General features: G+C 42.2%; 3 protein-coding genes across 5 annotated transcripts; 1 reads left to right on the forward strand and 2 right to left on the reverse strand.

Moving 5' to 3' along the window:
- Positions 1-58: 58 nt before the first annotated feature.
- On the reverse strand, positions 59-7,006 carry LOC133396061 (uncharacterized). Its single transcript, XM_061665500.1, has 3 exons — positions 6,629-7,006; positions 4,790-5,524; positions 59-1,338 (listed from the first exon to the last, which is right to left on the reverse strand). Exons 1-3 carry the CDS (start codon positions 6,999-7,001, stop codon positions 977-979), a joined length of 1,470 nt encoding a protein of 489 aa, XP_061521484.1. The 5' UTR covers positions 7,002-7,006; the 3' UTR covers positions 59-976.
- A 1,258-nt stretch (positions 7,007-8,264) lies between these two features.
- gfod2 (glucose-fructose oxidoreductase domain containing 2) lies at positions 8,265-19,888 on the reverse strand. 3 transcript variants are annotated; one of them, XM_061665543.1, is made up of 3 exons: positions 19,871-19,888; positions 17,427-17,797; positions 8,265-14,574 (listed from the first exon to the last, which is right to left on the reverse strand). In XM_061665543.1, exons 2-3 carry the CDS (start codon positions 17,677-17,679, stop codon positions 13,682-13,684), a joined length of 1,146 nt encoding a protein of 381 aa, XP_061521527.1. In that variant the 5' UTR covers positions 17,680-17,797; positions 19,871-19,888; the 3' UTR covers positions 8,265-13,681. The 3 variants fall into 3 exon arrangements, with proteins under 3 accessions (XP_061521527.1, XP_061521508.1, XP_061521517.1); XM_061665524.1 differs by lacking the exon at positions 19,871-19,888 and adding an exon at positions 18,743-18,818; XM_061665533.1 differs by lacking the exon at positions 19,871-19,888 and adding an exon at positions 18,739-18,814.
- Positions 19,889-20,262: 374 nt separating this feature from the next.
- On the forward strand, positions 20,263-23,555 carry thap11 (THAP domain containing 11). The gene has a single exon (XM_061701026.1). The coding sequence runs from the start codon at positions 20,594-20,596 to the stop codon at positions 21,425-21,427; it is 834 nt and encodes a 277-aa protein (XP_061557010.1). The 5' UTR covers positions 20,263-20,593; the 3' UTR covers positions 21,428-23,555.
- Positions 23,556-26,412: the final 2,857 nt, after the last annotated feature.

Genomic DNA, 26,412 nt, shown 5'->3' on the forward strand with positions numbered 1-26,412 from the left:
AGCTCCAACAGCAAGCTGTGCAAAAAGTAATAAAACACTGAACAGTTGGACAACTGTATTCAAAAGTTTAGAGAAGCACAAATTTAGGCCTGGTACACACAAGGATTTTTACAATCTTAAACGTGACAGACCCCGAACATGAAGATAAAAAAATAATAATAATAATTAGGCATTTGACAGTTTTGGTCATACTATGTGAGGTGTGCACTGATAATTTCAAAACAGAGCACCACACAACAAAGTTTCTGTTTCCCCCAGCTGTCTACAAACAAGCCCTCCGAGGCAGAAATCTCACATGATCTCACAAAAACAAAGACGAGCAGATATTTCCGTATATGCGCCAATATTTGTCAAAGAGGCGGGGAGTGTTGTAAAATTGCGATGATGTCAAAATAAATATTTTAAATGATTGGAAAATACAGCAATATACAAGACCCCCACCCCCACTAATGACATCCTGTAAGACATGTTTTTGATAGTGTCTTCCTTGGTCCCGAGTCAGGGCGCTTCTTGAACGGCTATAATCTGTTCCACGTCACAATTAATGGGGTCAGGTTGGCTTGGCTTGACTCACTCACTAACATCAAATATTGTAAATATTGAACATGTTCAATATTTAGAATTGTGGGCCCCCACCCATTTCGGACCCTATAATCGGAACCAATACACTCTTAACAGACCTCAGCCCTAACGATAACTTAAGAGAATAAGACTTCTAAGACATACGATGGTCTGGTGTTTGACATCCCTAGTCGGGAAGGGGGAAAATCTGGAAAAAAACAGCCGGATCGTCTTTATGCGTCTCATGCCTCATTTCACTTATTCAGGTTACAGTGCATTTTAGGATAATTCTGAAAGGTAATCCGAAATCTAAATATCACAGCTTTCCGTGAGTAGTTTATGTTAATGCCCTTGGATGTTTGCATTGGTACGGTACAATAAAAAAAAAAAAAAAAAAAAAAATTAAATAAAAAGCTCATTCTTGGGAAACCAAGGTTGGAGCTGCAGGTTCGTTGCAAAGCAAGAGCAACTGTTTCTTTTCCTGCTCAAGCTCCTCCCATCTCCTCTTCTGCTCTGCACTTTCTGTCTCCAGCTCTTCTCTCTGTCTCATTAAGTCTTTGGCTTCCTCCTGCTGTGTTCTCCTGAGAGACTCAATTTGCTTCTTCTCTGCAGCGGCCTCTCTGGCGTTGACTGCCCGCAGACTCTCGATCAGCTCCCGCTGATGCTCCAGAGCTTTCGCCTCCTCCCTCTGCGTCCTCCTTAAAGCTTCGATCAACTCCCGCTCCCTTCTGAAAATGCGCCTCTCTGCCGCAGTTGCCTTTGAAACTTGGATCATGTCTGAAAGAAGATCATTGTTTTGGTAAAGCAGCAGCACACAGAACCTGGCACATAGGAGTTAGCAGTGTCACCATACAGCAGTGGTCCCCAACCACCGGGCCGCAGACTGGCCATCTGGTACAGGGCCACGCAGATAGGTTAGAAATGTTCCACCCTACCGCCGTCGATGATTAGCGTCATGATTAGTGTAAATGCAGCCATTTGTATTTGTTGTGAAATACTTTTATTTTGAAAATGTTTACACCGGAAGTTTGCCTGCTACTGTATCTTCGTATGCTTGATGAAATGTGAGAAGCACTTGTGACGTCACTTACGTGTGCTTTACTTTTCTTTCTGTCCATCGCCGTTTGATACAGCTGCGTGAATGTACATTACGACGAAATTTGTTGAACATCACGTTTTTGACGGTGAAGATTACTTTTGGGAGATGACAGCCGTTTGTTGAGAAGCAGGCTAAAGCGGTCAGTATTACTATGCACACTCTATCGCTATTAGCTTCAGCACTAATTAAGCAATGCTAGCTTTGTCATAATTGTTACGCTATCCATGGCAAGTTTCTCGAAACAGGAGCTCTTATTGCAAAGGCCTGCTACTACCACGACTGATGAAAACACCAAACTCCTACAGCAGGCGTTCGCCCAAAGCTTGCCGAATGGAGCTTTTTGTTGATACAGAGTTCCAGTACAGCCCTCCGGACAGACTTACCCTGGCTTTGCCTGAACCTCTGCTGTTTGAATATGGTGTTTTCATCAGTGGTGGTAGTAGCATGTCTTCTGGTTGGTCCAGAACAGATCCTACTACGGGAAACTTGCTATGGATAGTAGGCTTTACACGATCAGGATTTTTGGGGCCGATCACTGATCAGCGAGTTTAAAAAAAAACGATAACCGATCACCGATCCGATCACAAGATGGAGGAATGTGTCTATTTAAATGACCTGTTCATTCACTGTATATACTTGTGTACTTAATTGCTGAAAACATTATATTTACAATAAATAATGTATTTACTTTGTTCCTCTATTTATGCCAGTGACGCATAGTGACAGACAGAACAAATGAATGGTCTTCTATTCGATGGCATTAATTAATGTCTCCACCTTTTGTGACATTTTTGTTTGTTGGTGTGCCGTGAGATTTTTCAATTGTAAAATATGTTCCTTGCCGCCATAAAGGTTGATAATCACTGCTTTAGTCAGATTGTGTATTCTAATCAGTCAGGTCAAACCAACATTACATGACAGAAATAATGGGTGCTAACTCACTGTAATTAAATAACTTTATTTTTAATGAAATGACTTCACCCACACCGAAACTTTAGCGCATGATTCGACAGAACGGCGGCATGCTTACGTCCAACCGTTCATGCTAGCAGTAGCTTGCTAGGCTACATAACATTTTATTGCCTGCGAGCCGTATCGTATTAAAAGTATGTGAACATACCTCAAGCAAGCCTTAAACGAACATCCTCTCCTGTCCTGAGCACCGGTGACCACCAACACACGTTTTCCCCCATTTTGTCCTTATAATACAATCGGCGCAATCCACTCTTGTTGTCGTCGCCGCGGTAACGACTGTATCCGGTCGCATGTGAGTTGACAAGATAAAGCCCACTGAACGTAAAAACCGGAATGCAGTGGTATCGGAATACAAGATTTGATTGCAGTAGTCTGACAGTGCATTCGTGAAAAATAAAATTTGTCTTGTAGTCTGATCCAGCATTACGTATTGCCTGTCTCCGACGTGTTGTCTGTCCCACACCGCCGAGGTGTTTTTCTGTGGTGGATTTTTTTTAAATAACTTCTTTGGCCATCAGATATTTACAGTACCATGTCAAAAGACATGCGACAAGTCTAAAAATAAATTAACTTTTGGATTCAAATATACTGTGCAGGCGGCGACGCGGAGTAAATGTCTTTTGTGGAGCCGATCAATTGGCGAATTATGACATTAAAGCCGATCAGCATAAAATGCTAAATATCGGCCGATACCGATCAGCCCGATCAAATCGGTGGGAAGTCTAATGGATAGCGTAAATGAGGGTTTCTGTATTTTTAGTGGCCACTTGAGAATAATAATAATTAAAAAAAAAAACATTTTCTATGTGCGTTAAAATTTAAATGGTAAATGTTTTAAATGTAAAAGTTATTTGGACCCTCTACATTACATAAAAATTGCCAGCAGACCTGGTTTCTTCTACCAGACACTTTTTACAACCATTTAAATGATGTCACGGAGTGACTGTCATGGGGTGACATTTTTAAATGAACGGCACGGAATTTAGCTGAAAATATTATAGCACTCAATCTCATCATAAAACAAAAGGTATCCTTTAAAACTTTTAATTTGATAGCATAAACAATATTTATTTATAGTCTAAACTGCTAGTCACCGAGTTGACAATGAATTATTCATCTTAATGTCAAAATTTCTCTTTTTGCAGTATCCATCCATCCATCCATCCATTTTCTGAGCCGCTTCTCCTCACTAGGGTCGCGGGCGAGCTGGAGCCTATCCCAGCTGTCATCGGGCAGGAGCCCCTGCACTGGTTGCCAGCTAATCGCAGGGCACATGCAAACAAACAACCGTTCGCACTCACAGTCATGCCTACAGGCAATTTAGAGTCTCCAATTAATGCATGTTTTTGGGATGTGGGAGGAAACCGGAGTGCCCGGAGAAAACCCACGCAGGCACGGGGAGAACATGCAAACTCCACACAGGCGGGGCCGGGGATTGAACCCGGGTCCTCAGAACTGTGAGGCTGACGCTCTAACCAGTCGTCCACCGTGCCGCTTTTTGCAGTATGGATAATACAATTTGAATAGTCCGTTAAATTACCCAGATCATGTAATCTATGTTCAAAATACAATTTGTACATTGCGTGCATTTTAGGCAGCAACATTTATGTCAGTGTCACGGAGTGACAGGTTTATCGGCGACAGATTGCTCATGAAGTCTACCTTAGACGATTCATGGTGGCTGATTGGTGGATGTTTGAAGAACACAACTTACTGGTAAATGTCTGCCTATTCAATTACTGAATGGCTTATTCCATTTCCATTTTCAACACCGTTTATCCTGGTTAGGGTCGCGGGGCACTGGAGCCTATCCCAGCCGACTACGGGCGAAAGGCGGACTACAGTGACCTGAATGGCTTATCCACCAAGCAATTCTCAGAAACATTTGTGGTGGGTCATGGGACATTTTATGAGGAAAACGTTATTTCTAAGCTGTGTAGCGGTCTGTCCAAAGTATATATGAATATCATTCTATGCTTCATTCACAAAGGTATGTTTATTTCATGAGGTAAGGCGTAGTAAGGACCTGGGATACCTGTAGCCACAAAAAAAATATAGAAACACTCAAAATATACTACACGTTGGAGCAATATGACTTTTGGGACACTGTGTACAGTAATGTGTACAGTAACCATGATGATCATAAAAGCCTACCTGCGATTTCTCCCTCTTCCGTTAACTCAACTGGACATGTCTCCTGAAGAACACTGGAAATCTGTGAGGGTGAGCTGGGTTTTGTTAGCTTGAGTGCCTTGCCCGCTCGCCGATGCACCTGTGGGTGGGTCTTTGACATGTGTCGATGCAAGTTGCTCGTCTTGCCGTCGGGGCATTTCATCTTCTTTTTACAAAGCAAACATTGGGCAGCATCCAAACTGCCCAAAGGCTCAAAAAGTTTCCAGATTGAGCTACGGCGGTGGCATTTACTCGTTGAACTGAGCAGATTTTCAATCATGACTTTTTCTTCTTCCTGTCTTTCTACCACACATTCTCCTTGGTCTGCTCTGATGATACCGTTCATCTCAGAATCAGTGTCAGCTTCATTCACAGCTTTGCCTCCTCGTGGGTTCACCTGTGGGTGGGTCTTTGACATGTGTCGGTACAAGTTGCTCGTCTTGCCCTCAGAGCACATTATCTTCTTCTTGCAAATCAAACATTGAGCAGCGTTCAAACTGCCCAAAGGTTCAAAATGTTTCCAGATCAAGCTGCGACGGTGGCATTTACCGCTTGACGGGAGTTCCCCTCTAACGACGGCAACTACTGCCTCTTTTGGCCTTTCTTTCACGGGCTCCCCTCCTTGTACAGCTACAAGGATGCCATTTATAGCAGAATCAATGTCATCTTCATTCACAGTGGCGAGGTCAGAATATCCCTCCTCCAGTTCCACCTCCACTTTAGAAGAAGAATTAAGAAGATAGTTAGGGACGCAGTTAACAAGGTACAACAGCCCACGAGTTGTACTATTTGGAGTGTAACCCAAATTTCAGAAAGATATTCCTCGAAAGTCAAATAAAACATGTTGAGTTTATACCATCATCATAGTGACCAAAATTATCAATAATATCAAAACATTGCTAACTGAAACAAGTACCGTTTTACTTATACTGGTCAAATTTGATCCAGAAACACCTTAGTGTAAAAATGTTTGGTAGCAAAAGAATACTAAATGTTTTAAATATTTTGGGTCACTTTAGTATACAAAAGAATACTAATTTGGTTTCATATTTTGGGTCACTTTAGGAAAAGTTATCAAATTTCATGTATTTCCAGCAATTAGTTCGCCTGCCTCGCCAAGGAGTCAAAATACAATAGCACATTTGATTCGTCATTTGGTAAAATCCATCTAAATTCCTATTCAATAATAACCATAGTGTCCCATACACTATTGCTTATTATTTGTATTAAAAATGGATATTTAGTATAGTGTATACTACTTTACTTTATAAAACTATATTTAAATTTGTAAATGTAAAAACAAGCAATCAGCAATGAATGTTACTCAGAAATAAAATGTATGCAGTTTTTTCCCCCTACAAAACCAATTGTTGTCTATTTAAATTGATAACGAAAAAGCTACATTTAATAGAGAACGTCCATCGCCACATAGATGCAACTATATCATCTTATTTGTTGAGTAAACACTGTTCGGTTATGTTATAAAACAGTGGTGACACCGATACTAGTTTAGGATCCATCTGAGCCAACTGCCAGCTTTGATAGTTTTTTTGTGGTCATTTTATTGCAGCTTCACTGTAGTTTAACCGAACGTAAAAACAAATTAAAAAGTAGTATCTTATCTCCCATTTTTAAAAATGACTTTCCTAGTTTACAATATTTGGTATTCACCGTCCCTCAGCAAGCGGTGGTGAATGTGAACCTCAGGGCTGGGTCATGAACTCAACGACGACGATCTGAACGAATCTTTTGAACGAACCGATTCTAAGGATTCAGTAGGGCCGAAGCAACAGCCGTTCCTTTCACTAAAGTGAACAATACCTTGTGCTTCGCCAGTTTCCATGGGCTGCATTCCGACACTGGAGACAATGGTGGTTCCCCGGCCTTGTTTTTTAGCGGCCATGGCCGCCGCTTCGGTTGGATGTTGGGTCCGCAGATGTCTCAACATCCGCGTGGTGCTGCCCTGTTCGTGTTTAAACATTGAAGTTCTACACAGGAGGCACACAACCGATTCGGGGCAGACGTCATTAAAATAATCCCAAACGCCACTTCTTTTACGAGTCATGTTTCTGGCACAACCTAAATTCTGCTTTACAAACTGGTCATGGTTCTTAATGGCGGCACTTCTTTGTGGCTGATAGGTGACAGACTCCATTGACTTCTTCTGTTTACTATATGAGCTGACAAATAACATTGAAAGGTCTACACTGCTCCCTAGTGGCCAAGCAAATAACCAGAAGTGGTTAAATCTAGTGTTTTCTATAACTGGCAATGAGTCTTTCACATCACTTTGGAGAGATTTTCCTTACAGAATTGTTTAAATTAATAAAGAAATAAATAAAATGGAGGGTTTTCGAGCATGAGTGGCCTTTTTAAGGTCATGCCACTGCATTTCAATCAGACTCAAGTCTTGACTTTGACTAGGCCATTCCAAAACCATTTGGTTTTTTTAAACAATTCAGAAATTGACTTGCACGTGTGTTTTGGATCGTTATGCTGCTGCAGAACCCAAGTGCGCATCAGCGTGAGGTCACAAACTGATGGCTGAATATTCTCGAGGATTTTCTACTAAAGAGCAGAATTCATGGTTCCATCAATTACAGCAAGTTGTCCAGGTGCTGAAGGAGCAGATGCCATTTTTGCCCAGTCTCTTCCTTATTGTTGTGTCATGAACACTGACCCTAACTAAGGCAAGAAAGGCCTGCAGTTCTTCAGAAGTTATCCTGGAGTTCCTTTGTGGCCTCCTGGATGAGTCATTGCTGTTCTCTTGGGGTAATCTCTGTAGGCCGGCCAATCCTGTGAAGGTTCACCACTTTTCTCTTTTCTCCATGTGAGGATAATGGCTCTCCCTATGGTTCGATGGAATCCAAAAGCTTTAGAAATGGCTTTTGTAACCCTTTAAATACTGATAGATGTCAATTATTGAAATTTTTGACTGTTCTGGAATTTCTTTGGATCGTGTCATTTTGTTACAGCTTTTTTTTTTTTTTTTTTGGATCATCTGTCCAACTTGACTTTTTGTTGGGACAGTCTGTTTAACTGATTTCTTGATAGAACAGGTCTGGAGGTAATCAGGCTTGGGTGTGATCAGTGAAAATTAATAAAAAATTGTGATCAACCACAATTAATTTATGATTTAACATGGGGTAATTACTTTTTCACACAGGGCCAGGTAACTGAATAGTTTTCCCCCATTTAATAAAGGCAGTAGTTTAAAACAGCATTTCATAATTTGTCTGATATTTACATTTGTTTGATGATCGTAAACATTAAAGTGGAGAAACTGAAAAAGAAATGGAATTTGAGAAGGGGCCAAATAGTTTTTCACAGCACTGTACTTGGCACTGTCTTAAAAAAAGACTGGTCAAGTCAAGTTTATTTATACATCCTTTAATCACAAAGGATTATGACATCCCCTGGTCTAGACCACCCCACCTGGACAAGGAGAACTCCTTTTTTAGGGGGAAGAAAACAAAGAGACCTTGAGAAGGGATTAAAGATAAAAAATACAGTTGAAATCCAGTTTAAGGTCCATTCACTAGTACACTCTCTGTCCTCATTAGTAAAACAATTCAGCGCAGTAGTAGGCTTTTCCACTACTCTATAACATTTCTGCACACAACCAGGACAACTATGTACTGTAACTAGTAAGGCAAAACTACTAGTCGGCATGTTGCTGCAACTCGTAGGGTCCAGGAGACTACTAGTGTGTGACACATGCAAACTCGTTGGTGTTATTAGTGCAGCACAGTACTTTAGTTCGGTTTGCTTACTAGTAGTAGTTGCAGTTGCTCTAGTAGTGGAAAAAACAGGAAGACAGTTGTTCTACTAGTGCGCCCTAGTCATTCTACAAGTGTGCTGAATTGTGTTATTAGTGAGGACAAAGAGCGTACTAGTACTGTACATAGACCTTAAACTGGATATCAAGGATATTGAATAAATGCTCTTATGTGCTGTCTGTACTTGTTAGCAAGAGTCATGTCTATTTCAAAGGTTTCAACATGCTATTAGCTTCACTTGACATGAGCAAAAAGTGAACATTTAAATTAATACAACTGTATTTATTAAAGGAAATATCTGTCAGATAAACAGATTCCCCAGACATAAACACAACACTGTGTTCTCAAAGAGGCATGGTCAGAAATAAAAACCAAAACCAAAAAAAAAGTAATAAATATTACAGCTTCAAAAGAAATTCACAGACTGACAAAAGTGAACAGATGAATAAACATGAAATTATTTTCCACACCAAACCATAAATAAACAATCTTCCTTATACAGACAAACATTAAATACATTTTGCAGTGCGCTGGCTGGAAGAGGAAGCGCAGTTTGTTAAATAATTTTACAGTGTCAGTGCAAAAAAAGATGATAATACAAGCTAAATCTGAATGTTTGGAATGTCTTGGGAAATAGGATGTATATTCTGAAAACACGTGATGTAAACTTACTTTTATAGTACAGTAATGCACTGTTGGAATAGAGTTAGGTCAAAATCTTCTTTGCAGAGTCTGAGTAGGTCTAAAAGGGGGTTTTCATTTATTAAAAACAGAAACAAAAAAATCCTAAAATGTTAAGGGTATCGGTGAGTGACTACTGTACGACCATGACATCATCCTAGTCACACGTTGTATCCAGGGGTTCAAATATTCATGACAGGGCATATTTGGCACCACTCTGGATTTGAGGCATCAGTTCATATCTTTTTGCAAACAACAAGTCTCACAAAAGGACAACAAACGTAAACAAGTGAGTTTCACCCCATTTGCTTGTCAAATAAGTTATCTAAAACCAACAGTTTAAATGCTAAAATGTCGCTGTAATATTTGACGAGCCTCGTTTCTGCTGGTGCAGGATTACATTTGAAGCCAGAAAATATATGAAATGCTTCATTGAATCCTGGTTGTTTGAAACCTGGTTGGGTCCTGCTTCAGGGTAAACAATACGTAACAGATCGGTCGGAAAAAACAAACAAAAAAAGCCCTGCTTGCCAAATGTGTTGTGCTGTTTTGTTTTGTTTTGCAACCAAATAGCCTCTTGTTATACCACAATCTGATGGAATTAAGATGTTTTCACGCATGTGGTTGATGCAGGGAAATTGTGATTTCCCCACCATTGCCGAAACATCTGCTGCTTTGTGAAGGAGACCACAAATTGTTTCCATCCTCTTTCGTCTGTGGGATTTTAAGTTGCTTCAATTTGGGACACAAATCCACCTTTACATCACTTTTCCAAAATAGCTTATTAAACACAGTCCTTACTATTGCAGATATTACTTACATCTTAGTCTACCAATGTGGCATCAAAACATACTATCCATCCATTTTCAACACCGCTTATCCTGGTTAGGGTCGCGGGACGCTGGAGCCTATCCCAGCTGACTTTGGGCGAAAGGCGGACTACACCCTGAACTGGTCGCCAGTCAGTCGCAGGGCACATATAGACACGGACAACCATTCGCACTCACATTCACACCGTCACTCAGTGGGAACTGAACCCACGCTGCCTGCACCAAAGTCAGGCGAGTGTACCACTACACCATCGGTGACTCAAAACATATTATTTAATCTATTTTCTATCCTGTTTGGGGACACAGGTGAGCTTAGATGACTATAAGTGAGAGGCATAACCTAACCTAACATGCATGTTTTTGGAACGTGGGAGAAAGCCCGGAGAAAATCCTAGCAAGAAAGGGGAAAACCTCAACTCCACATGCTCCATCCAATGTGTCGCACGAAACCGATAATTTCCAGATTAATTTACGGCACATTCAAAATGTTCTGCACAGCTGAATTATTCTGCTAGTAAATGTTCCAAAAAAGATGAGCATCACCAATGGAACATCAGTAGAATTTTGCAAGTGTCACAAAAGTAAATTTGTTAGTCAAATCACATCATCAAGACTTTCACAATAAGGTGCCAGTGGACTTGGATGTATAATAATATTTTTCAAATAAACACATCAATGTAAAAAAAAAAAAAAAAAAAAAAAAAAAAAAAAAACCTTATTTTTTTTTAGCCCAACTATTATTAATATATAAAAAATAAAAATGGCTCTCAATAGAGAAAACGAATAGTGAATGTTTCTCAGGCCAAACATTCAATAAAACAGGTGTCAATAAAGCTCAAAGTAGTCGTGTGGTGCAAACTGCAGCTGAAGTGAAAACATTCCTGGCCAGTTCCATCAGACATGTTTAGTAGTAGCACTCCTACAATGCACTAGTCACAAAACCTTAGGGATATGGTATTGGACTTTTGAGTGAAATTTTAAAGATGCCCCCTAAAATGCACTCTAGCCTTTACATATGAACTTAATTTGACCTAAACTTTTGAATGTCATGTCCAACGGATCAACGTTTCAGTACTTTTTGTTTTTCTCAAACAAGGAGCTCGAATTTTGCCCTTCAGCTTCTTGTTAGGAACAGAACAATACAGACAAACACGACTGCAGTGAACCATCGCGAAGATATTGCCATTTGCGACTCTTCGACGCACACCGAGCGATTGAGCATTGCACATCTACCGGTCCGTTTTTTTATTTTTATGTAGAAGTCAAGGAAGAAACACCCGTACTCTGCAACAGAGACTCACAACGCTTTGCTTTCTAGCCACAGCTACGTACTGTATTTGTGTAAATAAGAAAAAAAACAAAAACTGGTCAAGTTTATTTATACATCCTTTAATCACAAAGGATTATGACATCCTCTGGTCTCGACCCCCCATCTGGGCAAGGAAAGCTCCCTATTTATGGGGAAGAAAACAAAGAGACCTTGACAAGAGATTAAAGATCGAGGGATCCTCCATCCAGGATGACCAGGTATGCTACTAGTATGGGCTGCTTTCCATAAAGCCGTTTGAGCATTTATTCGACATCCTTGAAATCCAGTACACTCTGTCCTCACTAGTAAGAAAATTCAGCGCACTAGTAGGTTTTTCCACTACTGTCTAACATTTCTGCACACTACTAGGACAACTATGTAACTAGTAGGGTTGGGCATCGTTTGAATTGGAGCGATTCCGGTCCCGATTCCTCATTTCGATCCTGGTTCCGAACGATTCTCGATTCAGATTCTTTTAGGGGGCTGGGTCAAAAAAAGTTTGCATGGTTTAAAAAGGGTGTCCAAATTATGAACATCCATTTTCTTAGCAGCCCGCTGCACAGACTAAAATGAACATTTGACCAGGGGTTCTTTATAACCAGTATCAATATCAAAGCTATGAACTAAAAGAAAATGTGTTTGGAACTAACACAATTGACTTCATATTCATTAATTAATGTTTCAGCAAAAAGTTAAATATAGCATTGTTAAAATTATTTGTGACCGTTTTATCACATCAAATGGTTTTTGTGTGCAAGTTTTCACTTGACTTCCTGTTTTAAGATAGTAGCTTATTATTTTGAACGGTACGCACTGGAACTCAGCATTTTGGCACGAAAAGTAACTTCACACAACAAAAAAAACCGAAAGTAAATTTTGAGGTTAAGAAAAAGAGTAATAAATGGAATCAAATACTATCAAACGTTGATTCCTTTACTTACCCACCGATGAGACACAAGGTTAGTGTTTGTGATACTGTGAGACAACGTTTATGTAAATTTTGTCCCAATTCATTGTGATGTAAAGTTGCTAGTTTGACCGGTAAAGTTTTAGCTCAATGTTAAGCTTTTTTTTTTTCTCCTGTCATCAGCTCTTACATTGGTTTGAAGACTAAAATAAACGGTAAAAAAACATCAGTGCAAAAGTGCAACCGACCTTTAACTTGTTAGCTGCCTCAATGTTGGCATAGACAAGTCAGACGACTTCTACACATCATGAAAGCCTCCTTTGGACAATATAATCTTATTCTAAGTGATGCACTGAGGCGACTGGTCATTTATTTTAACATAGTTAAGACACACTTTAGTTAGCCGCCACTGTTGAGCACAAGCACGTCTTCAGGCGCGTTCTTCTTCGTTGTTTTTTGCCACTTTCTCCTTGGCGGACTACAGGCATCAAAACTGGGAACCAAATTTTTTTTATTGGAACGATTACTGAACGGGATGTTACTCCCGGTTCCAATCCGTTCTCGATTCTCCATGCCCAACCCTAGTAACTAGTGAGACCAAACTTTGAGAAGGGGGAAAATACTTTTTCACTGCACTGTATCGTCACTGTCGGGAAGTGTCAAAATTTGGTACATTTCATATTTTTTCACAATTCTATACTAATGGTCAGTATCCACAAGGATGTGTTATTTTTACAAATTATTGTCCAATCTAGAGTTTTTAAAATGGCATGCTGTCTTTGAAAATGCAATGTGAATGACTCCACAAGCATACTGTTTTTTTTTTTTTTTTTTTTTTTTTGGTTTCCTGAAAAGTGTTGATCTTGGAAATGCGAGGATTCTGCCCCATGCCAGCAATATGAAATTATAAATACAGTTAAGTACTATTGTAAAACATTTTATATATATTTGAGTATAGTAGATACTATATTGTGTGGCTTGGCAGGTTACGCTTAAAACCCAGAAACATTTTTTGTGAAAAGTCGCGCATTTTGCTGTGACATTGCGACACCGTCCACCGGCGATTAAAATTTTGAATCGCATCAAAACCAGTGGCCGAAAATTGGCCACTCATGCAACTAGTTGCAGAACCCTGCACACTGGGCATAAATTCAGTCGGTTTCGGCCGCGTCATTCGGTATGTTGGGGCCAAGAACAGTGAATTGTTTAAAAAGTCCTGAAATATTGAACACTTGGACAAGTGCATACAAATGTTTAGAGAAGCTCAAATTAAGCTCACCTGTAAAGGTAATAGTGCATTTTAAGTTCATCTTGAAATTTCACCCGAAACCTCAGTAACCCAAACTTTTTGCGAGTCGTGTTTGATGATTAGTTCTTATTTCTCTGCAGAGCCTCGCACAAGTTGTGGTTGGGATCCGGCTCTTTACTCATGATCTCAACACACTCCCACTCTCCACTACAGCTGGACCGCTTTACGGCCTCCACAACCGTCTGCACGTACAAGCCGTCCTCGAAGGTGGGTGCCATGGCGACCGGCCCGCGCGCCCATAACCTGCGCTCCTGGTGAGCCTGGAAGGAATGTCTCAAGGCCTTGACCATGCCACCCAGCCCCCGCAAGTGGGGCAAAGGTATGTCTTTCGCATCAGGTCCAGCCCAGCCGCCGTCACCTAGCAACAGCTCCTCGTTTTTGCTGCTGTTGCGCTGACCGTACAGTTCTGTCCCCCTGGCCACCAGTCTCCCCGCAGATCCAACTACCATCACCTCATGCAAAAAGGAACCCGGCATGTTGAAGTTCAGGGTCACGGTGCAGCACACGCCCCCCGAGCACGGCCCCATCAACATTTGGAAAAAACAAAAATCGTCGCTGGTGACCCGTCGGATGCCTCTGATGGTGTCATTTTGTTGTACGAAGGTGCGTAGCAGGCCGTGAACGCGTTGGGCCCGCGTCCCGGTCAGGTAACTTAAAAGGTCGATGATGGCCGAGCCGACTGTGTGCAGCCCCCCGCCTCCCATCAGGTCCTCACAAGTCCAGCCGTACGACTGGTCCAGGAGGCTGGGGCCGTACACGCGCACGTCGCATACCTGCACTTCACCCACGTATCCCTCGACCAGCAGCTGCCGCATCGCCGCAAAAGTGGGGAGGAAACGCAGGGTGCTACCCATAATGCTGAGCAGCTGCGGGTAATATCTGGCTGCATTCACCATCTGGAAAGAATCCACAGCAGTCGCAGCTTTCTCAGCTACAACATTCTTGCCTATGCCTGCAGAGAGACAGAGGAAAAAAATATATTATTCCAATAATAATCATCATGGATTTTTTTTCTCTCTCTTCCTAATACGGAAAAAAAAAATTAAGCATCACATTTCGATCGTTATTTAAAAGCACGTGACAGTATTCCCGTTGAAATAGCATGTGAATGTTGCAACAGCGATGGAAAAAAAAAAATTGAGCACTGCACTACGGGTTAATTCATAACAGCATTTCATACTGTATACAATAGTAAATAAAATGTTTGCGATACAGTAACCCCTCATTTACCGTGGGTGTTGCATTCCAGACCACTCCCTCGATAGACGAAATCCGGGAAGTAACGACCATATATTTATTTCGTTATTCATATATATTTTAAACGTGTATGTATAATACCAATAGAATACGCATGTGAGGTGGAGGTATTATTTTTGTCCACTTAGGGTTGCCATCCTCACATTCTATGGTACTGTATCGCCGACCGTGACTGAATGTGCGCGTGACTTCAAAAGGCGGGCCCTGGCCTGTTGAGGTACGTTGGGAGTCAGCAAATGAAAGTGTAGAGTTGGCAGGCTGTTAACTGGCTAAATCGACAACCACTCTATGTTAAGTGGCTCAGCATGTGTTTTGGAAAATGGCAGGTTGTGTGTGAATATGTGCTTCTGTTTATTTTGTTACCAATGTTCAATAAAGTGACTGACAGTGCACTGGCGGCTGTGTCTTTCCTTGACCAACGGTGGAGGGATTACAATTGGTTCTAACTAGCGGTGGTAGGCTATATTAAATCAGCTAACGATGTTTACCATAGACATACAGTTGTGTCATTTAAGTCAGTTGTTTTTTGCACATTGCTCTTCAGCTTCTTTTAAGTGTGAAAGGACCGCAAACTTTGGACATTCTCTGTCTTTTGGGCACTCTTTCTTCCAGTCTCGTGCTTATTGCTCTGCAGTAATAGTCCGCGTGGAAAAATAATAATCGCGAAATCCTGCGATATAGCGAAAAATCTGTGATATAAAATTTTATATGTACCCTTTAAAAATCTGCAGTACAGTGAAGCAGCAAAAAGTGAAGCGCGATATGGCGAGGGACAGTTGTGTTGGGTTTTTGTGTGAATGTTCAGGATGAACCTAAAATGCACTCTAATCTTTGCAGTTAAACTTAATTTGACCTCTAAACTTAAAGTACCTTTTTGGACAATTTGCTATTCTCTAATAAGAAGCTGAAGGCAAAATTCACAACGCACATTTCTAAGGCTGTCCACTTACAGTCTCTCCGAATATTCTTTTTAACCTGCTGATGACACTCTGCTACACTAAGCTCTGTGGCCATTTCCCTCAGAGAACGTCATGTCTGAAGTATCACAATGGCGTGGTAGTGCTGATTAATTGTTAACTGTCGTCTTGGTCTCATTGACATCAAAATGTGAACGGCATGATGAAGAGGACTGTTTACATACCACTTCTAATTAAATGAGGACATTGCTGTTCATGTTTTAAAAAAAATATATATTTTCTATTTTCCCATCCAAACTGGCTTTTCCCCCCTCCTCTCTGTAAGGCACCGATGATGGACGGCGGATGTGGGTTTTGACGTAGTATCAGAGGCGTAATACGAGAAGCAGCAACCAAAGTGTGAGGTTTAACATCCGAGACTCATTGTCCATGGCACACCCCTTTGTGTTTCAAGCAGTTGGCCCTGCACTGCTAACCTTCCCATGGATTGAATTGTCTTTATCGGGGAAAAAGCAACTGCATTGCCAACGCCACTGTGATGACTCACTTCGGCGAGTTCCGTCTGAACGGAACAGGTGAATAAATTAATTAGAAGAAGTCAGGTATGAAATGAATTAGCCAAATGTTCAACCTTCTGCTACATGAACTGTAGAGCAGAGATGATCAAATACACAGGCGAGGCTTCATAGCCTTGGACCTCCATGGCGGGTGGGAGACACACTGCCAGGAAGTTGCAACTATAAGAGGAAGCTGAGGTCAACACTCAGGAATTCCATTAGAAAACTGGAGAGCTCTCTCTATTGTGCATGCTGGTCATCTGGTCAGCCTGAGTCTATCTTTTTGTTTCTTTACCCTAAATGTATTATGACTCAATGCAGCTGCATAGTTGGTGGATGAGTGCTTGACTCCGCTCAGCTATTAAAAAACACTACTGATTAATTGCCTCATCAAATACAACCAGTGGGGCACAAGTTTGCCTGTCATCAAAATATTTCACACTCGTTAGACTTTATGTGAAGCCAAGTTGTGTAAATGCATCCCATTTGCTAACCTTTGATGATGCCGTTCAGCGAGCTGTTTGGCCACGCTGTATATCGTATCAGGCTTTGCGGACTTTGGAGTATTCTTTGGCTTGCGCTAACTGTGTGCCGTGTAAGCAAAATGTTTCTACATCTCACGCCGTGCATCTTTTTCCTTACCGAGCTGCAGACAAGCTTCAAGTCTTGAAGTCATACTCTGGGAAGGGATGATATTTGGGAAGCGCTGTCCACTACAAAGAGCACCGTGGCTGGCTGTAGAAGCTCAGACTGCTGCTTGAAGCCGGCTCTGTTACTGACACTCTTAAAATACTGGTTCTAAAAAAAATGAAACTTTACATTGTTTTATATAAATATTAGCTATTGCTGTCCAATTCGGCAAGATCTTTGCACCCCAGGATTGTTTTAACGCTTTGTGATCTTTAAAAATTAGGAAAGAATAAGATCTTCTTCCAGCAGATACCGATCAAGTGAAAAGGACACGATGGCCCCTTATCTCCTATCACATAACTGGATGGCGACAATACGAATTCGAACACCTCAACCGTGGCCGTCTTGCTGCTGTTCAGTCGTGTGTGTTTCTGACCTCTTACCCAGTGCTTTGACAGCAATCTGCCGTGTCATTGAGGGTGGAATATAGATGCAAACAAGGTCAACATCTTGGTGTAACAGGACGTCATCAGATCGACTCGTGTGAAACTGGATACCGAGCTCCTTTGCCAGGCTGCATGCTTCCTCTTCACTCCTCCCCCAGAGCGCATGGACCTCAAAGCCCTCAGCTTTTAGCATTGGGACCAGCACTCGAGCTGTGCTTCCTGTCCCAAACACGCCGACTCCTGGCAGCATGACGGCGCCTCTTGCTGCAGCCTTACGTCGAAATCATGGTGACGCTCACATACATCCCAACTCCCAATTCATCAATCTGCCAGTATCCTCTTTGGTGTCTGGAAGGAAGACCTTCACACTGAAAAATAACAAAAAAAAAGGAAGCTAAGATTTAAACACTTGACTAGAGTAGTACAGTATTTTGAAATACTTCTTCAACAGCACGGTGGGTGAGTGGTTATCACTCACCTCTATTAGAGTACTGTGAAACATGCTTGCCCAACAGGATGCCCTGTACTCTACAAATGATTACATAAAGCCCCCAAGCCACGATTTGAGAAAATACAGTACATTGATTTATCTGCAGGCTCCGTTTACTGTATAGTGAGACAGAAAGTCACAGTGACATATTGAGCATCTGATTCGCAGTCTGACAGCAATTTACTTCCCAGCGCATTTTTAACATGCCACACCTCTCGCATGGCAACATCATCTGTACCTCTGCGGAAAGTGCATTACACACATTTATTTGAGAAGATAAATTTACATTCTGTCTTCCTAGGAGCAGTTTCAGGGGCACCTTTCATGGCCCAGTTCAATCTTGTCAACTATTTAGTCAACGTAAACCGTCGTTAGCCAGCATTTGGAATGTGGTAGGAGCACCTGACAACGACATTCATTGTGGGAGGCTTAACTGAAACCTCCCTTAACTTTTAGCATCAACTGGCTGTGTTCTAATGAGGGAAAAACAGGTTTCATCTTCAACTTTAAAATTAAGAATGTTAGGCTAGCTCTGTTTGAGCTCAGACTTATATATACGCCGCACAGTGGGCGCCAGACTCTCTTTTCCCACGAATAACTACAATGAATGTGGCAAAACAATTTAATGATTAACTACAGATAAGACAGACATCATACACAGAAGAGTCAGTGAGCATTGTGATAAGGTTTGCTAGCATGTTTGCCAGCTAACAAGCTACCCGCGACAAAGCCAAGACAAACAGCGTACGACCAAACTGTTAAAATGCATAGCCGCTTGGCATATGCTAATTAAAAGTATATACACGTAACATTTTATACCTACTGTATTTATGCAGGCGAGTGCTCAGCCAACACCCGGACCGGGTGCTGCCCAGTTGCTAATGGTAACTTGACGATGGAAGTGAGGCGTTATTAAGATTCCCACGTAGTTTCCAGGCAGGACACACCCTGCTCCAATATTACTGGCTCCAGGACATGGCACGGCTGCACTGCAATTGGCTGCTGTAAGCCCGGCAGAACACGCCCTACTGCTTCCAGACTGGAAAAGATATGACTTAAGTGTGGCGGCGTTAATATGGTTCTCAGAAACCCTAACCCACCATAATCCCAACCTTAACCCATCCTAAACCACCGTAAGACCCAACCTTTTCCCGAAACCTATCCATAACAAACGTCTTTGTGACGGTCATCTTGTCCCATCTGCGTCGCCTGCCCTTCCCGCTACGCAGGAGCCAATCATATCGCAGCGGGGCGTGTCCTGCCTGGAAACTTAGTGGGAATCCTAATAACGCAGAAGTGAGTGGTGAACCAGAGATGTTAAAAAGAGAAAGATGCTCTCACTGGAGGAAACACTGTGGGCAAGACTACACGCTTAGCTCCCGCAAAAATATTTTACATGCAATACGTATATTATTAATCGGGCATTGACGTCGGTGTGTCAGTTGCCATATTTCCCCGGAAGCATTATGACAAGCTGTTTCAAAAAGTTAAAAATAGAAACATGTTGTCAAAGAAATTAAAGTCTACATTATGTTGTGACATATGCGTTTAGATAGACCCAATTGCATATTTTTCCACCTGACCTTTTAACTATCTTAGGTTTTTGAAAAATATTGTAATTACCCAATTTACACCAATGCAGGTGTGAGTTTAAATAAAACCAACAACAACAAAGAAAAAGTTGGATGCAACTCACAGAGAAGTGGTACAAAAGGTGAAAATTCAGGATGAAGATTGAAGATTTAGAGGAGAATAATTAAAATTAATTTGAAATTATTATTTCAAATATTAATTATTGAATTCAGTGTTTTTTTGTTTGTTTGATTTTTGGAGTACTTATTGCACGACTTGCTGTTCTCTAACAAGGAGCCGAAGAGCAAAAGAGGTGTTTGAAACATGAACGGACCAATACATTTCTTGTTCAATTAGAATTAGGCCAAGACACAGATACCTGGCCATTGCGAGGCTTAAAGATGTTCTCCGGGGGAAGTCACAACTGAGTTTAGAGTGTCATCACCTGGTTGGAACAGAGATAAAGAGAGACTGGAAGAGTCACAGAAAGATATAGGCGTGGACGTCCTTGGAAATTAGAAAGACATGTTTTGAATTGAACAGCAAGTTGTGCAAAAAGTACTGAAGTGAATTAAAAAGTTTCGAGAAGGTCAAATTAAATCCACCGCATTTTAGTTTCATCACGAAATTTCACCCGAAAGCCAAATATCCTTCACTTTTTATGAGCACTGGACTCTCCGGTGTAAAATGTCTGTAATACCAGGAAGTGACCAGCGGCGGCGGTAGCTTTCCGGTAGTGGTGGTCACCGAGCGCAAAGCATTCTGGTATTTTTAGTCCTAAATGGCGGGCTGCTGTGTTGACACCCTAACGAAGAAAAAGAACTTAGCGTCTACCGCAGTTAACAAAGCAGCAGCCTCGAATCACGTACACGTGTAGGTTTTATTTCCGCGCAGTCCAGACAAAATGGCGTGGATTTAAGCGCCGGTATAGCAAAAGATTCGCCACGTTCGCTGGAAAATAAACAGGAAGTTGTTAGCGTTGTGGGACGTGTAGTTCCGGCTACAGGCCGCTCCAGAAGATCGCGCACACAATAAAGAAAGTCCCAATAAAAAGCGTCGTAACTGGACGTGCGGGTCGACTTTGAGGGCTGTCGGCGTGAACATGCCTGGATTCACCTGCTGTGTCCCCGGCTGCTACAGCAATTCGCATCGCGACCGAGACCTGCGCTTCTACACCTTTCCGAAGGACACCACGCTCAGAGAGCAGTGGCTGAGGAACATCTCCCGGGCCGGGGTCAGCGGCTGTTTCAGCACCTTCCAGCCCACCACGGGCCACCGGGTTTGCAGCGTGCACTTCGTCGGCGGCAGGAAAACCTACAGCATCCGAGTGCCGTCGCTGTTCCCCCTGAGGGGTGTGAACGAGCGCAGGAGTCGGCGCGGCAGAGGTAAGAAACTGTCTACGACGGCGGCTGCAGCCCCCGCCGGAGCCACCACCGGGGTCGTCATCAACACCGTGCTCGGGAACACCGCCGAGGGCGCCGAGGCCAACGCCGGCGGAGAGGCCATCGACGACAGCATCACGGTGGTGCAGATCGGCCAAAACGGGGAGTATCTGGGCACGGCGCGGCTGCCCGTGGCGACGGAGGCGCCGTTCACCGCGCCCATCGGAGCTTCCGCCGAACTCACCGCCGCCATCGCCACGGCCGCGAGCGCAGAGGACTCCGCCGAGCAGTCGGTCGTGCAGTACGTCAGCGTGACCAGCAGCCCGCTGGACCACTCGTACTCGCTGACCACCGGCACCACGTCGGCCGAGCTGCTGCGCAAACTCAACGAGCAGCGGGACATCATCGCCCTCATGGAGGTGAAGATGAAGGAGATGAAGGCCACCATCCGCCAGCTGCGGGTGATGGAGGCCAAGCTGCAGGAGGAGGTGCGGGAGCGGGACCGGCTGCTGGGCGGCCACCCGGTGCCGCTGAACGTCAACAAGAAAATCTAATCAGACACAAGAGGGTTCGGACGAACTGAGCCAGATCCAGCCTTTGTACAAAAATGTATTTTCCTAGCCCCGATGGCGTATGAAGATGTCTAGCTGTAGTTGTGTAACTGGTAGCGTCACACGCAAAGCCATTCGTACATTTATTCGATATCCAGTTTAAGGCTCATGTACTAGTGTACGTGTACATGTACTAGTACGTGCTTTATCCTCACTATAGACAATGCAGCGCACTACTACAAGACTGTCTTGTTGGTTAAAAAAAAAAAAAAAAAAAAAAGAAGTTCGGCACACTAGTATAGGAAAACTTTGGAATACCAGTCGGACAACTACATGTTATTAGTGAGTCCAGTCACTGCACTAGTTGACATTGGCGTGCTACTAGTACCACTAGGGAAGTGCTAAATGTCAACTAATAGCTCTTACAATGTCACATACTGAGGTATTGAGCATTTATTGAATATCCTTGATATCCACCTTACGGTCAAGGTACTAGTACCCTCTGTCCCCATTAGACAGTCCAGCGCACCAGTAATGTTTTTTTCCACTACTTTATGACATTTCTGCACACTGCTACGACAGCTATGTTACTAGTGAGGCAAACTGTGCACTAGTTGACATCTGTGCACTATTAGTACTGTAGTGTAAGCCGGTAACCAGTAGAATTTATATTTTCAATAGAAGTACTAGCATAAAGGCTGCTAGTATTTGGTCTGCTTTCCATAAAGCCGTTTGAGGATTTTTTCTTGATGCCTTCGATATCAAGCTTAAGGTCCACGTACTAGTACGCTGTTTGTCCTAACTAGTAAGACAATTTAGCACACTAGTAGAATGATTGTGCAGTAGTAGTAGCACACAGATGTCAACTAGTACAGTTTTTTGCTCACTAGTGACATAGCAATCATGTAGTTGTCCTACTAGTATACCAAATTTCTACAACTAGTGAGGAAAAACAGTGTACTAGTACATGGACTAAGACAATTCATCACACGAGTGGAATGTCAAGGCACTCTGTCTTACTAGTAAAGTTTTTCCACTACTGTATGACATTTCTGCAGAATAGCAGCACAACGTTGGCATACTAGTCGCACAACTACATGTTACTATTGGTGCAAAATTACCAGTGGTCGTTTTAGTGCTACTAGTAAGGTCCAGGAGGCTACTAGTGTGTGACAGATGCTCACTAGTGGCCCTTAGTTGTGTTACTAGTGCAGTGCAGCAAATTAGGTTACCAGAGCGGTTTGCAAATTAGACCAAGTTAAATATTGATGAGAGTTGGGAAGGAATATTTTGAGTCCAGGATGTTCGTTTTCTTGCGAGTGGATCGAAATGAGAGGCGTCTGTCAACAGATTGTTAGGCCAAGAAATAGTGGTGGCTTAACACATTTGGAGGCATTTAGCCACGCTTTCTTAAACTTCATCAGCTCAAGATCCAAATTTGAAATGTGGTTTCTCAACGGGACTACTAAATTACGTCTATTATTGTCGTAGTGTTGAAATGGACTGTATGGAAAGACTGATGCTAAAAAACACACATACATTTCAACAAACTTTGTGTGCCTGAGCAATAAAATATCTTAAGTGTTTACTATAATAATGTTCAACCCAATAAAAACTGTACCGCGACCTATTTTAGGAAACACTGCCTGAACAATGAACACATATTCAGAGCCCCCTTTCAATTAACTTCCATCCATCCATTTTCTGAGCCGCTTCTCTTCACTAGGGTCGCGGGGGTGCTGGAGCCTATCCCAGCTGTCATCGGGCAGGAGGCGGGGTACACCCTGAACTGGTTGCCAGTTGCCAGTTCAGGGTGTAATTAGTTTGATATATGAATATAGAAAAAAAGTGATTGAACAGGATGCCTGTTGCATTAACAGGTTTCCATTGCGGATCTCGAGACTACAACGCAGTAAAGTTGCTACATGCTGCTTATGTCTTTCAAAAGTGCTTGTTTTTGTTCGATGTTAAATGACACATTTAACATCCCTGTTTATGGTGAGGTGTTTCTCAACAAGCACCATTTTGCCAGCAGCTGCATCACAATAAGTGCTTTATGCACAATGTGTTACGTACAGACTTTTCTGATCTTTGGACTGACAGTTGTGTCATTAAATGACATTTTGAAGTAGATCTGTTGTTTGACTTATTTCAGCTAATCCAGTAGCTATTAAGACAAAAAGCTGCTCATTCATTGTGCTGCAGTTATTCGTGCTTGTGGATCAATAGTTCTGTTAGCTTCATAAATAACAACCTGACATATATCAATGATGATTTCTTCAGGAATTCATCTTTTTGTCCATGAAATAGAATGGTCCCTTGAGATACAAGTAACCCGACCGATTATTATTATTTTTTTTAGATACGATCTGTCAGTCTGACAGCTGTTTTTGCTTTGACTTGAGCAAGAATTTGAGGTACGAGCTCTGCATGGTGGCAGTGAACCGAAATTACTTAACAACAAGCAACAGTTTGGCAGATATTGGTCTTTTTTTCTTTTTAAAAAAAAAAAAGAGGCTTCAAGCTGTTTAACGTCACTCCTAGTTGTATTTTAGTGTCAAGTTAAACATAAAACAAAGAGAATCACACTTGTATTAAAAAAACAACGCATTAAAAGCGCCCCACCAGCTTAATATTAAAATAATGGAAAATGCCTTGACGTGTTAAGCATAGACAGTCGCAGTTTTTAAAACCCTTTAAGCAGCAAGGATATTTAAACAAACAATGGAACACAAAATAAAAACTTGCATATATTCTTTATCCTCTCCGAAAAACAACTACTACTGCTGCATCTTACTGAGGAGCATCTCCATGGAAGTCAGTATGTCTGAATTATACTGCTCCCAGGTGCCCAAGGTGCATACAGTCAAAGGAGCAGCACAATGAATTAATCTTGATGCACAATTGTTTTAATTCTTTACATTCTATTGAATTATGTTATTACTATATATTTTAGGAGCGTAGTCACGGAACAAATGACTGTGAACTTGTTTTTCAAGGCACCACTCTACAATACAAAATGACATCAAGATCCAAGCTTGACTATTTGGCCAGTTGGCTAAAACAGCATATTTGATATTTTATATGACTTGTTTTTCCTTTAGCTGCAGGACAGATGGATTTCTATGACATACTGTAGTTGATATTATACAGTGGGGCAAATAAGTATGGAGTCAGCCACCAATTGTGCAAGTTCTCCTACTTAAAAAGATGAGAGAGCCCTGTAATTTTCATCATAGGTATACCTCACCTTTGAGGGACAAAATGAGAAGAAGAAAAAAAATCCACAAAGTCACGTTGTCTGATTTTTAGAGAATTTATCAGCAAATTATGGTGTAAAACAAGTAAGAAGCTCCTCTGTCCTCCACTCGTGGGGTCAAAATGATCACAAGAACAGTGAGCAAAAATCCCAGAACCACACGGCAGCCGGTCCCGCTCCCGCACCAGAGAGCTGGGACCAAAGTAACAAAGGCTACCATCAGTAGCACACTAAGCCGCCAGGGGACTCAAATCCTGCAGTGCCAGACGTGTCCCCCTGCTTAAGCCAGTACATGTCCAGGTCTGTCTGACGTTTTCTAGAGAGCATTTGGATGAGCCAGAAGAGGATTGGGAGAATGTCATATGGTCAGGTGAAACCAAAATGGAACTTTTTGGTAAAAACTCAACTTATCGTGTTTGGAGGAGAAAGAATGCTGAGTTGCATCAAAAGAACACCATACAGTAAATACGGAAAGTTTTTAGAACCCCTTAAAATTTTCACTCTTTGTTATATTGCAGCCATTTGTTAAAATCATTTGTTCATTGTTTTCCTCATTAATGTACACACAGCACCCCATATTGACAGAAAAAAAACGGAGTTGAATTTTTTGCTGATTTATTAAAAAAGAAAAACTGAAATATCACACAGCTGTAAGTATTCAGACCCTTTGCTGTGACACTCATATATTTAACTCGGGTGCTCTCCATTTCTTCTGATCATCCTTAAAATTGTTCTACACCTTCACTGGAGCTGTGTTTGATTATACTATTGGACTTGTTTAGGAAAGCCACACCCCTGTCTATGTAAGACCTTACAGCTCACAGTGCATGTCAGAGCAAATGAGAATCATGAGGTCAAAGGAAATGCCTGAAGAGCTCAGAGACAGAATTGTGGCAAGGTTACAAAAAAAATTCTGCTGCCCTTAAGGTCCCTAAGAGCTCAGTGCCCTCCATAATCCTGAAATGGAAGACGTTTGGGATGACCAGAACCCTTCCTAGAGCTGGCTGTCTGGCCAAGCTGAGCAATCGGGGCAGAAGAGCCTTGGTGAGAGAGGTAAAGAAGAACCCAAAGATCACTGTGGCTGAGCTCCAGAGATGCAGTCGGAGATGGGAGAAAGTTCTTGAAAGTCAACAATCACTGTAGCCCCCCACCAGTCGGGGCTTTAAGGTAGAGTGGCCATCGGAAGCCTCTCCTCAGTCCAAGACACATGAAAGCCTGCATGGAGTTTGCTAAAAAACACCTGAAGGACTCCAAGATGGTGAGAAAAAAGATTTTCTGGTCTGATGAGACCAATATATAAATTGTTGGCCTTAATTCTAAGTGGCATATGGGGAGAAAACCAGGCACTGCTCACCACCTGTCCAATACAGTCCCGACAGTGAAGCATGGTAGTGGCAGCATCACGTTGTGGGTGTGTTTTTTCAGCTGCAGGGACAGGACGACTGGTTGCGATTGAAGGAAAGATGAATGCAGCAGAGTACAGGGATATCCTGGACGAAAACCTTCTCCAGAGTGCTCAGAACCTCAGACTGGGCCGAAGGTTCACCTTCCAGCAAGACAATGACCCTAAGCACACAGCTAAAATAAAGAAGGAGTGGCTTCCGGACAACTCAGTGACTGTTTTTGAATGGCCCAGCCACAGCCCTGACTTAAACCCAATTGAGCATCTCTGGAAAGATCTGAAAATGGCTGTCCACCAACATTCACCATGTAACCTGACAGAACTGTA

The sequence above is a fragment of the Phycodurus eques genome, chromosome 2, assembly GCF_024500275.1.
Source record: "Phycodurus eques isolate BA_2022a chromosome 2, UOR_Pequ_1.1, whole genome shotgun sequence".
Taxonomy (NCBI): Eukaryota; Metazoa; Chordata; class Actinopteri; order Syngnathiformes; family Syngnathidae; genus Phycodurus; species Phycodurus eques.

Bases quoted from the DNA above. Each gene is read 5' to 3' on its own strand.
- LOC133396061 (XM_061665500.1), bottom strand. From the start codon at position 7,001: ATGTTATTTGTCAGCTCATATAGTAAACAGAAGAAGTCAATGGAGTCT. The intron at 5,525-6,628 runs GTATTGTTCACT...CTTCTTCTAAAG, and splicing joins GGAAACTGGCGAAGCACAAG to TGGAGGTGGAACTGGAGGAG. The intron at 1,339-4,789 runs GTAGGCTTTTAT...ATCTTCTTTCAG, and splicing joins GGAAGAGGGAGAAATCGCAG to ACATGATCCAAGTTTCAAAG.
- gfod2 (XM_061665543.1), bottom strand. From the start codon at position 17,679: ATGCTGCCAGGAGTCGGCGTGTTTGGGACAGGAAGCACAGCTCGAGTG. The intron at 14,575-17,426 runs GTAAGAGGTCAG...GTCTCTCTGCAG, and splicing joins GATTGCTGTCAAAGCACTGG to GCATAGGCAAGAATGTTGTA.
- thap11 (XM_061701026.1), top strand. From the start codon at position 20,594: ATGCCTGGATTCACCTGCTGTGTCCCCGGCTGCTACAGCAATTCGCAT.